Consider the following 12,685-nt stretch of genomic DNA (forward strand, 5'->3'; position numbering starts at 1 on the left):
CATGCTTTTGGTCATTTATTGGGCTGCTCTTTGTCTTTTAGCGTTCCTGGATACAATGAGAATTTAGCCATGTTGACGAAGCATATAGGCATGATGATGATGGGAGCGGAGAAGCGGCAATATAACAGGCCAAAATGCAAATCTCCAGGGTGGTTCTGGGTAAGAGACTATTTGCTTACTAGATGTTGTTTAACCAAATGTGAGGCTGAGATGTAAACATTTCTACAGTCAGCGCTAGTCAAATTTCAGTAGAAGCCTGAAATGAGAATTCTTTTGAACCTGCCGCTAGTATAAGCTGCGGTGGTGACCTCTTTTCCCAAATGTTCTGATAAACACACGTTTCTTCTTTTCATTGCGGGCGCTTAATGCCTTGGCCCAAAAAGGGAACATTTCAGGAGTGTTCCATTCCAAATGTGACCTCATAAACGTCACATTAGCTGCCCTCAAATAAATGCTAACTGCGCATCCACATTTGCTTCTCCATGTTAAATCGATCGTCATCTCTGGACTTGAATGATTTTTGTTTGAGCTTTTCCCAGCATTCTTCTCCTGGAGCCTGGCTGCCCTTTCGGAGTCAAAGGTCACAAGTTGGGGGTCACGTGTACGAGCGTGTGCAGTGAAGGGTTACAAGAGGAAGCTCACCAAGCCAGCCACATTCCAGATGGAAATTTGGGGGGCTGTTAGGGGGTCATGAGAACTGCAGCTTGAAGTTGACACACACATACACACCATCTTCTTCTTCCTCTTTTTTTTTTCAATAACAGTAAAAACGGTTTGTTTATTTGTTGAGTGCGCTCCATTGGAAAGGTTTGTGTCGGAATGGGAAGCATGGATAGCGTGATATGAGCTGACAGCGGGTGATTTTGAATGTTTTCATTGGCTGGGCCGATCCAAAACCAAAAAGTGGAAGACCAGCTTGATTCCAGACTTGTCACTAGAGTTTGTTTAGTTACGCTAGACTTTCCATGTTAGCTTCGGGGCAAGATATGATCAGGGTCGCTTCTATTTCTCATCAGTCGCCACCTTTGTCTTCTTTGCAGCTTTTTCCATACTCAGGGTCCTCAGGTTGTTGATCTAGTGTGATATGGAATTAAAACACGGCAAGGAATTTCAATTGCGCTTAATTTTTTTTTTACAGAATACAAAAAGACGACAGTGGAAGTGAACATTTGAAGGACGTTATCATCCTTGCAGCCCGGCAACGACAACTGCAGCTTCGTCCAAAACTGCAGCGAAACCAGACAGCAGCTAGTGGAAAGTTCACGTGAATATCGATTCCGTTGCCTCAAGTCGACATATTGTGCTCTTAAGAAAATGCAAAAGCGTCCCGGGACACGTCCGTGACGATGTGTCTTCTTCCGGGCTGTCAGAGAGCGGTTGCCGATTTGACTTTGGAGGACAGGACCTGCCTGAACCTCCTCTTCAGCTCTTGCATGTTGGGAGATTTGGGCCGGGCCAGATGGAGTCCTCCTCGCCGTTTCTCGCCGTTGCCTCCTCCCAATGCCCGGGACACCTGCGCCAAGGAGATGACGTGACCAACAAAAAAAAACATAGGCATAGTGTAATGATGTAGGCCCACCTCGTGGCACAACTGCAGGAAGGCGGTGTGGACGCCCTCGTGGTTCTCCCTGGCTGAAGCCTCAAAGTAAACGCCCCCTGTGGGAAGGGGCAGGATACATGTCAACACCACCATCTCGACAGGATACTTTATTCATCCCGTTATAGAACATCATCAAGCAATTTATGAGCAGCAGGTCTCACCTAGCGAGGACGCTAACGTCTCGCCTTCATCTGCCGGCACTTGTCGCGCTCGAAGCAGGTCGCTCTTGTTGCCAATCTGCAACAGATTACACAGCGAATCAGATTAGCGGGATTATCAAAGGCGCACCTGCAGGAAGTGACACAGCTCACACTAGTCTGGAAGAGCGATCATAGGAAGGTAACCGCAGAGTTAGCAAATCCAGATCTCGAAAGTAACCTGCCACAGTTTGGCTTTAGCCACAGGTTGAGTAGATGCAATTTGTGGTAGGGTTTTTACTTTCTAGGCCTGAATTTTCCACCACAGTTTGGCTTTAGCAGCCACGTGTTTGGCTTTAGCCGCAAGCCCCCAAGAATTTAGCTTTAGCTGCGAGTTTAGCATTAGCCGCAAGAGTTTAGCTTTAGCCGCTAGAGTTTGGGTTCAGCTGCAAGAGTTTGGGTTTAGCCACAAGAGTTTACCTTAAGCCGCAAGAGCTTTAGCCACAAGAGTTTGGGTTTACCCGCAAGAGTTTAGCTTTAGCCGCAACAGTTTAGCTTTAGCTGCAAGAGTTTAGCTTTAGCTCCAAGAGTTTAGCTTTAGCCACAAGAGTTTAGCTTTAGCCACACTAGTTTGGGTTAAGCCACACTCGTTTACCTTAAGCCGCAATAGTTTACCTTAAGACGCAAGAGTTTAGCTTTAGCCGCAAGAGTTTGGCTTTAGCCGCAAAAGTTTGGCTTTAGCCGCAAGAGTTTAGCTTTAGCTGCAAGAGTTTAGCTTTAGCTCCAAGAGTTTAGCTTTAGCCACAAGAGTTTAGCTTTAGCCACACTAGTTTGGGTTAAGCCACACTCGTTTACCTTAAGCCGCAATAGTTTACCTTAAGACGCAAGAGTTTAGCTTTAGCCGCAAGAGTTTGGCTTTAGCCGCAAAAGTTTAGCTTTAGCCGCAAGAGTTTAGCTTTAGCCATTAAAGTTTGGCTTTACCCGCAAGAATCTGAGTTTAGCTGCAAGAGTTTGGATTTAGCCACAAGAATTTGTATTTGGCCACAAGAGTTTCTTTAGCCACAAAAGTTTACCTATAGCCGTAAGAGTTTAGCTTTAGCCACAGTTGTTTGACTTTAGCCACAATAGTTTAGCTTTAGCCATAGGTGCTTCTACTCAACTGGCAGTTAAGAGGTAAGAAATGCCCTCGTAAGAGCTCTATTACCTGCCAATTGAGTCGAAGCACTTGTGGCTAAAGCCAAACTGAAGCAGGTTGTTTACTTTCTTCACCTGTATTTGCCACATTTGGTGGCAGGCTGTGTATTGGCCAGCTGCGACTTGAGTGGGGACTCAATCCACCACTATCAGAAAATAGAAAAGAAAGCATCCAAACATTCCACTGACCAGTATGACAGGAATATTTCCTGAGGGGTGGATGCGTCTGACGTGCTGGTACAACGGCCGGATTGTGCGATAGCTGTTGTGGTCCGTGATGGAGAAGACCAGCACGTAGCCGTCGGCCCAGTAGATGGACCTGCCGGTTGAAAGCGTGTAAGCTGAGCGCGCGCAAAGACAACACGCCGGCCGCTACCTGACCTGTTGATCTGCTCCTGGCAGTAGAGGCCCTCGGCGTCGTCCTGCGCACAAACAATCATCAAGTGTTTGGGAATGACAGCGCAGAGGACACATCTGTGGAGGGTAGGGGAGTAAAATTCTAGAAACTTGCCATAAAAGTTCAAGTGAATTTATGGAAGGAAGCAGAAATAGCAAGTTGACTAAAAAGAGCCTTTTAGCAAAAAGTTGACTGGAAAAACCCTTTGGAGGTCTTGTGGTGCATCCTGCGCAACAAAGTTACACGTCCGTGCCACCAGGAGGGGCTTCCTGAGCCCTCGTTATCTTCTCGTCATAGGAAGCAAGCGTCTCAGAGGACCTGGCTTTGTAAACACATTGCTCTCCTTAAAGTGATGGAGAGCCAGACGCCTGGTCTAACATCACATCCTGTCGCTTAGCTCACATTCCTGACCTCACTTGGAGATAAAAGTGCAAAAAAAGAAACAAGAAGCAGCCCGTGTGTACCTGCAGAGCCACGCAGGGCGTGTCCTGGATCTGAAGCGACACCTCCTCACCGTCCAGGGTGACCTTTCTGGAGTACAGAGCTCCTGGCCGATGAGCGGAGGAGCGGATCAATATTTTTAGCGGAAGAATCACAAGCGAAACGTGGAAGGATTTACCTGTGTTGGCTTCGTAGTCTCCGATAAAGCGTTTTGTCAGAAACCTGACGATGAGAGCTGGGGGAAAAAAGGGAGAGCCAGCTTTTAGAAAACAAGTTGCACTGACCTACATGCCACCATTTGTCGTTATCTAGGCCGGAATTTGCCATTTTGGGAAGAGTCTCAAACAACAGGTTCAAAGTCCCAAGTGAAAAAAAATGATGCAATGATCAACATGCTAGATCAACAAATGCAAGAAGAAACAGGCAGTTAAATGTATAATGCAGTTTTTCTTTGAAAGAAAGGTGTTTAAAAAATATATTGGTTTGATGAGTTGAAAAACGAATAGACTGGACTGATTGGTCCATCTTGTGATCGCCTTTTTTAAACTCAATGAGTGAACGGGTCCAAAATCACATTCTTTGCTTTTTTCTGGAAGAAGTTTTGGACACTCCTGCATTGCAATAAGCCACTTAATCCTCAAGGAAGGAATTAATATCATCCCTCCCTTGTCACACGTGAGCTGAGCTGGAAATTCAAATGTTTGCATTGTAATCAATCACCCCGGAGTGTTCATCTCACTTACCAGTTTTGCCGACGTTGCTGGCCCCCAGCACCACAATCTTCACCGTCTTGTTGGGCACGCAGTCCAGCAGCGGGTACTCGGGGATGGGCAGCAGCAGAAAGTTGGCGGACCCGCTGTTGTTCATGGCTCCCGGTGCAGGGAAGGGGCCGCTCCAGCCAGCAGCATTGACCTCGGATCCGTGTGGGAAAGAGACCACCCTCCTTCTCCTCTTCTTTCTTCTCTTCCTCCTCCTCCTCGTCGTAGCTCCGAAGACAAGTTAGTCCGATATTCCCATGACGCCCCTGCTCTCTTATCCCTGGATCTGCTTGTGCTGCAGGTCAGCACTTGAAAGCTGCGCCAAACACATGCGGTAATATTCCAAAAGTGGGAGAGAAGTGACAACAGGCTCCAGGCCACTCCGTTGGAGGCGTGAGACCGTGCGCACTGGGCATGGGCTGCAGCAGAAAGTTGCAAGGAGGAGGAAGAGGTGGAGGCAAACTTCACTCACTGGACCACTGGACACACCCACCCAAGAGATGTTTTTTTTTTTGTTTTTTGTTTTTTAAATCCACTTTAAATCTATTCCATCTTATAAATAACTAAGTTATAACTATTACGAACTCTAACAGTTAATTGACAATATAAAGCTTCAGATTTACAGTTATCTCATAGAATCAACTATTCAGAAGATGTTAACGTATCTATCTGACTGACTAGCTGATCGAAATAAGTGACCAACTCATGATGAGAAAAACGTCAGGTTATCACTGATAACATGAATGAATGCGAGGTCAATGTATTCCAAGTGGCCATAACTCAACTGGGCGGTGTCCATTTCCTTCGCTAGCCTTGCAGTCCTATCAAGAATGCAATCACTATATTGAGCCTCGTCAGACTTTATGGACCTTGTTGGATAAGAACTGTGAACGATATGAAGAAAAGATCAAGAAAAATCGTTTATGCACCGCTTGCGTGATCTATCCTTATACACAGAATCAAACGAACTCTGTCTATTCTTCACCGCACGACAGGTTGCGGCGTCAAGTTACACGGAAACATTACAAACACAACAGGAAGTCATTACATTTTCATTTTAAATTAAAACGCGTATCTTAAAATAAAATAACGTTAAATGTTAGTTGTGCTATGAGGGAACAAAACTGACGAGTGAAAACTTCAGTAGTAAAAATGATATTAATAGTTAAGTAAGTATGAATGTGAATGGAATGGATCACAGGATGCGAGTGACGGGAAACGAGGCGCGCCCTATCAAGCTTGACAGTCGTAGTAAACAAGGCAAACGAAACCGTAGCGATAGATATACGATGTTTACACCGTCTACTCAGCGCTATTTTGGCCATACGTCAGCACGTTCGCCATATTGGATGCGGCAGCTCTATCATATTTTTTTGTTAACCTGGAGCCTGACACAATGTGGAAGGAGTTATGAATATGAACAGTTAACTAATAATGTAACTTTTAAGCTTCTGCTAGACACCCCCCCCCCCCCCACTACAAGAGCATTTGAAGTTTAATTCTAAACATTTGTGCAACCAACCACATTAACTTTTTTTTTTTTTTTTTTTTTTTACTTTGCCTCTAAAATAGATGAAACAAAATAATAATAATTTTATAAGCTATAGCTAACTGGGGAACATTTCCTGTTCTCAATGCCATTTTAAGTATGTAGACATCTTATATCCACTGAAAATACAGCAGTGTCCACTTTATCATAATAAATAAATAAATAAATAAATAAATAAATAAATAACTTGCTAGGACACCAAACCAAATTCTTCAAAGTCAGCTCACTTGATTTAACTGTAATATGGAGGAGAAAGAATGTTCAAAAAAATGGCCACATCCAATGTGGCGGCCAAGTGGACGTACGATTATGCGCTTAAGGCGGTATCTTGTCTCTGTGCATGATGGGGCAAAGTAAGATTTGAAAGCCTTGAAGCCTCGATGGTCTCCAGCCCATACCGGAACTCGGCAGCCGCATCGGCTGGAGATTTCACCGTCAGGGTTTGGTCCAACATGGCGGCGCACGGATGGAAATACTGATGACAGTCCGAAAGATCGCCTCGATTTGTACGATGGTAAGGATTTGGTATTTTGGGCTCCATTCTTGACTGTCCGCGGTGGGCTAACCGCTGTGCTAGCTTGCTTGCTAGCTACATGTCGACTCTATAGTAATAACACACTTTCAGTGCAGTCACTACTTTCGCTTTGTATTCATAACAGAAGCGGCGACGTCAGTGAGCCGCGCAGTTCATTTCTGCTGCACTGTAACGAAGTTGATTCTCGCCCTTTCCTGACGATTCATGTTTTGTTAGACGCACGATCACGATTTCCCCCTGCTGTCATGTGATTGACGCTGTAATGTTTCCAAGTGTTGGGATGGCGGAAAGTGAGCTTTGGGAGCTGCTGATCAACATGTGCTTCATAGGGAGGTCAAAGTTGAAAAGGGATGAGAAGAAATGAGAGTCCGAGCTGTTCTTGTAGCTTTTTAGGACACTGATTCCTGACAAGCCGCGAGAGTCCACCAGTCAACCAGTTTCATTACACTGGTCCGAAAACAATGGTATGCTGTACAACACAGACAATGTACACCTTTGACGTATAGTTGACAGGCAGAACAATTAAATGCTTTTCCACTAGATGGCAGGCGTACAAATAGCCCGTGTCGTGTAACTATCTATCTGTTGTATTTTTTTTTTCTTCCTCCACAGGGCGCCAATGCCTCTGCCTTGGAGAAGGAGATTGGACCGGAACAGTTTCCCGTTAATGAGCACTACTTTGGCTTGGTCAACGTCAGTATCAGTGGCTTTGTCTCCACTTTCAAGTGCATTTTATTCCAACAAAATTCTCTGTTTGTTCCCCAGTTTGGCAACACCTGCTACTGTAACTCGGTGCTGCAGGCTCTCTATTTTTGTCGACCATTCAGGGAGAAGGTGTTGGCCTACAAGGTATGTTGACATACAGTGAAGCTGGCGGAGTACCGCTTGGAATACTTTAATTTTTTTGTGCTCACAGGTGCAGCCCCGACGCAAGGAGTCTCTCCTCACCTGCCTGGCCGACTTGTTCAACAGCATCGCCACACAGAAGAAGAAAGTGGGAGTCATCCCTCCTAAGAAATTCATCTCACGACTGAGGAAGGAAAACGGTGAGCACTTGTTTGTCGGTGATTGACCCTCAAAATCCAGATGATCAGATGATCCTCCTCCTCCGCTGCAGAACTGTTTGACAACTACATGCAGCAAGATGCCCACGAATTCCTCAACTACCTCCTCAACACCATCGCTGACCTGCTCCAGGAGGAGAAAAGCCAGGAGCGGCAGCAGAATGGAAAGCTGGTGCAAAACGGAGGCGGCGGCGAGGTAGTAGTAGTAGGGGGAGGCGGCGGTGGGGAGGGGGAGGGCGAAGGCGGGAAGGAGACGCAGCAGACGTGGGTTCACGAGATCTTCCAAGGAACGCTAACCAACGAGACTCGCTGCCTCAACTGTGAAGCTGTGAGTGACGTAAATAAGAAGTATAGTATGATGATGATGATGATGATGATGATGATGATGTCACACTACTGTTTGCAGGTAAGCAGCAAGGACGAGGACTTCCTGGATTTGTCCGTGGACGTGGAGCAGAACACGTCCATCACACACTGCCTCAGGTGAACCTTTCAGCATGTATTCTTTACCCATGATGCACTAGTGCACTTTTTAGTACACCCGTAGAACAACTTCATGTTAGTAAGGCAAACAGTAGTTTTCTCTTAACTAGTGGTGTAATGATATCGGTGAAAATTGCTTAAAAAAGGCATTGATGTAAAAAAAAAAAAAAAAAAAGCATCGTTTCACAATGCCATGTTAATTGTTATGCCTTGCACCGTTTTTCATTGTTTCTAGCCGGACCATATTTGGGGACGGACACGTTTTGCGGATATCCGGTATGGTTTGGTGGGTCTTTGTAGACACCAATAAAAACATGGTTAGAGCTTTGTAAGTAATCAATTTAATGTTTTAAGTTTTGTAAGTGGGTCCTCGTTTACTTAATGAGGCACTTTATCGACTATATTTATCACCTGTGGCCGCAATGAATTACACTCGCGGTGACTTACGTGTCATTGAAGTAGTTTCTTATTGATCCAGTAGAGGGCCTCATTGTTACACTTGTTAAATAGACACGCTTCATTTGATTTGATTCATCTCAAACAAGCACAAGAGTAGAAACATACAAAGGAAAGAAAAGCACAATATGATAAGATGCAAGTTTAAGAAGAAGCAGAAAGAAGCAAAACTTATCAAGTTAGCCCCCTTTTTACATAATTTGTAACTTCATTATTTTTCATGTACAATTAATACCTTTAAAAAGTAATTTTTCTACTTGCTGTCGACTGATGGTGACATCACCTGTGCTGAGGAAGTAGGTAACGACCAATCATGGCTCACCTGTTTTCTGGGTTTGGTCAGTAAACTGAGCCATGATTGGTCGTTACCTACTTCCTCAACAGGTGTTATTAATTGTACATGGAAAATAATGAAGTAACCACATTAATTATAGACAAAATATTAACTTTTTAACTGCTGAAAATGGCTCAATGAGTCAAGTATCCCTTTAACTCATTTACTCCCAATAACGTATAAATACGTTTTTTTTTTAAATTTTCTAAGTGTCCCAAGGACGTATTTATACGTTTTTTTTGTTTTTTTTTATGCTAGAGCATACAGAAGGCTTTGATGCAGCCTCTCAACTGCAAAGAACGGTTGCAGAAATGGTAGTTATTACACAAACGGCCAGCAGGTGGCAGCAGAGAAAAGGAGATCAACTAGGGCCATCTTGAAAAAAAGCTCAATTACTTACAATTTTAAATAGATTTGTGAAAACTGATGAAACTTAGCTCTCTTCTAATGCTAATTGCTGCAAAACGGAAACAGATAGAAACATACTTTTTTTTTTTCCCTGATGAAAGAAGAAAAAAAAAAAACCGAAGAGACTTTAATCTTTCTTTTGATAGGTTCCATGCTTTAATAGCAATAGAACACAATATTCTGTAGCCGTTGCAAAATCAGTCAAAATCCAGTAAAACAGCTGGGAGCGAACAGGATTGCTTCTGTGAAAATGGCTGGGAGTGAATGAGTTAAGGACAAAGCTCCTTGTGAAGGGCAATAGTAAAATAATCAACACGAATCCTTAACAAAGCTGGCGCTTCATACTATCTGTCTCGCTGCTCATTTTTTAGTTTAAAAATATAATAATAAAGTTATAAAAAGTGTTTGTAACAAGGACAAAATGTAGATGCTAAAATAAAAACATATTTTGGCTATCAAATGAGTCATTTTATTTAAAAAAAAAAAAAAAATCGAATCAAGTCGAAAACCAGGAACTGAGAATCCAATCGAATTAGGTTTGAGTGATATGTTGCCTCTCTACTATTAACTCATTCAATGCCATTGACGGCTTTTGACGTCAAAAATCCTGGTGGTTCTACGAGTGTGCTAAATTGTTGAGGACAAAGAGCGTACTAGTGCTTGGATCTTAAACTCCATCTGAAGGATATAGAATCCATATGACCTTGGCTATTTGGTCCTCTCCGTACCTCACAGGGGCTTCAGCAACACAGAGACTCTGTGCAGCGAGTACAAATACTACTGCGAGCAGTGTCGCAGCAAACAAGAAGCCCAGAAAAGGTTGGCTGGTCTTTCTCTGTCGTTTAGCGACGGCTTGTTGTTTTTTAGCGTCGGTTGAAAGGTTTGCTCCGCTTCAGGATGAGGGTGAAGAAGCTGCCCATGATCCTGGCGCTGCACCTGAAGCGCTTCAAGTACATGGACCAGCTGCACCGCTACACCAAACTGTCCTACCGCGTGGTCTTCCCTCTGGAGCTGCGCCTCTTCAACACGTCGGGAGACGCCACCAACCCGGACCGCATGTACGACCTGGTGGCGGTGGTGGTGCACTGTGGCAGGTGGGGCCATACCGGATCGGACTGGACCGCCGCTCTCCTTCTAGTCTTGTTTGTGTTCTTCATTCGTGCCGTGTTCCCCGCAGCGGGCCCAACCGAGGTCACTACATCACCATCGTCAAGAGCCACGGCTTCTGGCTGCTTTTCGATGATGACATCGTTGAGGTTGACATCTCTTGTAACATATTCAAGGCTCTGTTTTTTTTGTTTACAAACAACCTTGTGTTGTTCCTGCAGAAAATCGATGCGCAGGCCATCGAGGAATTCTACGGCCTGACGTCGGACATCTCCAAAAACTCTGAGTCGGGCTACATCCTCTTCTACCAGTCCAGAGACTGAAGCAGCCTGTTCAGGCTTTTTTTTTTTTTTTTTTTTTTTTTTTTTTTTTTTTTTTTTAACCCTTTGGAGGCGGAGCTTTGCGTCAGATGGCCGCCCAGGATCGGTGAAGACGTCCAGGTGGCCTTGAAGAAGGCGGACGTGAGCCACGCCCAAGCTCAGCAACTGACAGGACATTTTTTTTTTTTTTTTTTATTAGCTTGGAACGTTCCATTTAACGACACGCTAACGGGCCAGGTGATTCCAAAGAGGTCCCAAGTCAACTTCTGAAGTCTTCATTCACCCGACACGCAGCCGCTCCGAATGTTCCGTTTCCATGCTGCGGGCACAGCGACGGGTCCAAGCAAAAGCGCACGGCAGCCACGCCTCCTTGTACTGAACTGTTCAGTGAACCCCCGCACATTTTGGTTTACTCTGTTTGCAGCCAGGTCGGCATTGCAAATGCGAATGTGTTCTCAATCGCCTTACCTGCTGAATAAACGTTAATTAAATATTCGCGTTTGGGCTTTCAGATTCACTTCAAAGTGAACAAATGCTAGCCGCACACTTACAATCAAGTCAAATGACTTTATTATTTAAATATTCATGTTATCATGAATGTTCCACTCATTTTACTTGGAAGTCACACTTTACTAATGCCCCTTGTCTATCACTACTACTGTTGGATGTAAGATGATTTTACTTTCATTTAGGGAGAGTGTGCATGTGTACATATATACAGATGTTGGAAGTGAAAATAAATGCTTGCTTGAAATAAAATGAAAGATGGTGGAATCATTCAACAAATCGAGCGTCAAATGCAGTTTGAGGTGTGCCGCTACGTGGGGTGGACTTTTTTTTTTTTTTTAAACGACCATGTATAGTAAGGCGTTTTTATTTATTTTTTTTTAAAAACGACCATGTATACTATGGCGTTTTTTTGGTTTTTTTTTTCAAACGACCATGTATAATATGCCGTTTAAAAAAAAAACCCAAAAAAACGACCATGTATAGTATGGCGTTTTTTTTTTTTTTTTATAAAAACGACCATGTATACTAAGGCGTTTTTTTTTTTGTTTTGTTTTTAACGACCACCATGTATAGTATGGGTATGTTTTGTTTTTTTAAAAACGACCATGTACAGTAAGGCGTTTTTTTTTTTTTTCAAACGACCATGTATAGTATGGCTTTTTTTAAAAAAAACAAAAAAAACGACCATGAATACTAAGGTGTTGTTTTTTTGTTTGTTTTTTTAAATGACCATGCGTTTTTTTGTTTTGTTTTTGCTTTTTTTCAAACGACCATGTCTCGTAAGGCGTTTAAAAAAAAAAACAAAACAAAAAAAAACGACCATGTATAGTATGCCGTTTTTGTTTTTTAAAAAACGACTATGGCGTTTTTTTTTTGTTTTTTTTTAAATAAAAAAAAATAAAGACCATGTATAGTAAGGCGTTTTTTTTTTTTTTAATGACCATGGATATAGTAAGCTGTTTTTTTTTTAAATAAAAAAAAAAAAGCATGTATTTTTTTTTTTTTTTTTTTTTTTCTTCAAACGACCATGTATAGTAAGGCGTTTTTTTTTTGTTTTTTTTTCAAATGACCGTGTATAGTATGCCGTTTAAAAAATAAAACAAAAACAACCATGTATAGTAAGGCGTTTTTTTTTGTTTTTTTTTTAACCATGTATAGTATGGCGTTTAAAAAAAAAAAAAAAAAAAAAAAAAAAGCGCCCATGTATCGTAAGGCGTTTTTTTGTTTTATTTTAAACGACTATGTATAGTATGGCGTTTTTAAAAAACAAATAAAACGACCATGTATAGGAAGGCATTTTTTTTTTTTCTTTTTCAAACGACCATGTATAGTATGGCGTTTTTTTGTTTTGTTTTTTATAAAAACGACCATGTATACTAAGGCGTTTTTTTT

At 42.8% G+C, this 12,685-nt stretch overlaps 2 protein-coding genes across 7 annotated transcripts; one reads left to right on the forward strand and one right to left on the reverse strand.

The window, feature by feature from the left end:
• On the reverse strand, positions 1 to 6,823 carry rasl11a (RAS-like, family 11, member A). Of its 4 annotated transcripts, none has more exons than XM_077500448.1 (8): positions 6,382 to 6,823; positions 4,513 to 5,006; positions 3,948 to 4,004; positions 3,793 to 3,875; positions 3,313 to 3,353; positions 3,121 to 3,250; positions 1,762 to 1,837; positions 1 to 1,656 (listed from the first exon to the last, which is right to left on the reverse strand). In XM_077500448.1, exons 2-8 carry the CDS (start codon positions 4,634 to 4,636, stop codon positions 1,367 to 1,369), a joined length of 801 nt encoding a protein of 266 aa, XP_077356574.1. In that variant the 5' UTR covers positions 4,637 to 5,006; positions 6,382 to 6,823; the 3' UTR covers positions 1 to 1,366. The 4 variants fall into 4 exon arrangements, with proteins under 4 accessions (XP_077356574.1, XP_077356575.1, XP_077356573.1 ...); XM_077500449.1 differs by lacking the exon at positions 6,382 to 6,823 and having other exon boundaries at positions 1 to 1,513; positions 1,580 to 1,656; positions 4,513 to 5,973; XM_077500447.1 differs by lacking the exon at positions 6,382 to 6,823 and having other exon boundaries at positions 4,513 to 5,973.
• usp12b (ubiquitin specific peptidase 12b) lies at positions 6,272 to 10,821 on the forward strand. Of its 3 annotated transcripts, none has more exons than XM_077500445.1 (11): positions 6,272 to 6,590; positions 6,941 to 7,075; positions 7,224 to 7,304; positions 7,377 to 7,460; positions 7,528 to 7,657; positions 7,729 to 8,003; positions 8,082 to 8,158; positions 10,092 to 10,175; positions 10,253 to 10,450; positions 10,534 to 10,612; positions 10,685 to 10,821. In XM_077500445.1, the coding sequence occupies exons 2-11, from the start codon at positions 7,073 to 7,075 to the stop codon at positions 10,784 to 10,786; spliced, it is 1,113 nt and encodes a 370-aa protein (XP_077356571.1). In that variant the 5' UTR covers positions 6,272 to 6,590; positions 6,941 to 7,072; the 3' UTR covers positions 10,787 to 10,821. The 3 variants fall into 3 exon arrangements, with proteins under 3 accessions (XP_077356571.1, XP_077356572.1, XP_077356570.1); XM_077500446.1 differs by having other exon boundaries at positions 6,997 to 7,075; XM_077500444.1 differs by lacking the exon at positions 6,941 to 7,075 and having other exon boundaries at positions 6,273 to 6,590.
• Positions 10,822 to 12,685: the final 1,864 nt, after the last annotated feature.

Source organism: Festucalex cinctus, chromosome 16, assembly GCF_051991245.1.
Source record: "Festucalex cinctus isolate MCC-2025b chromosome 16, RoL_Fcin_1.0, whole genome shotgun sequence".
In the NCBI taxonomy this organism is placed as follows: domain Eukaryota; kingdom Metazoa; phylum Chordata; class Actinopteri; order Syngnathiformes; family Syngnathidae; genus Festucalex; species Festucalex cinctus.

What these genes read in the sequence shown, in the direction of transcription:
- rasl11a (XM_077500448.1), bottom strand. Translation starts at nt 4,636, where the DNA reads ATGAACAACAGCGGGTCCGCCAACTTTCTGCTGCTGCCCATCCCCGAG. An exon ending in AGACTACGAAGCCAACACAG is followed by an intron (nt 3,876 to 3,947) that starts GTAAATCCTTCC and finishes CTCATCGGCCAG; the next exon opens with GAGCTCTGTACTCCAGAAAG. An exon ending in TGCCAGGAGCAGATCAACAG is followed by an intron (nt 3,251 to 3,312) that starts GTCAGGTAGCGG and finishes TTCAACCGGCAG; the next exon opens with GTCCATCTACTGGGCCGACG.
- usp12b (XM_077500444.1), top strand. Translation starts at nt 6,543, where the DNA reads ATGGAAATACTGATGACAGTCCGAAAGATCGCCTCGATTTGTACGATG. An exon ending in AGAAGGTGTTGGCCTACAAG is followed by an intron (nt 7,461 to 7,527) that starts GTATGTTGACAT and finishes TTGTGCTCACAG; the next exon opens with GTGCAGCCCCGACGCAAGGA. An exon ending in TCCATCACACACTGCCTCAG is followed by an intron (nt 8,159 to 10,091) that starts GTGAACCTTTCA and finishes CGTACCTCACAG; the next exon opens with GGGCTTCAGCAACACAGAGA.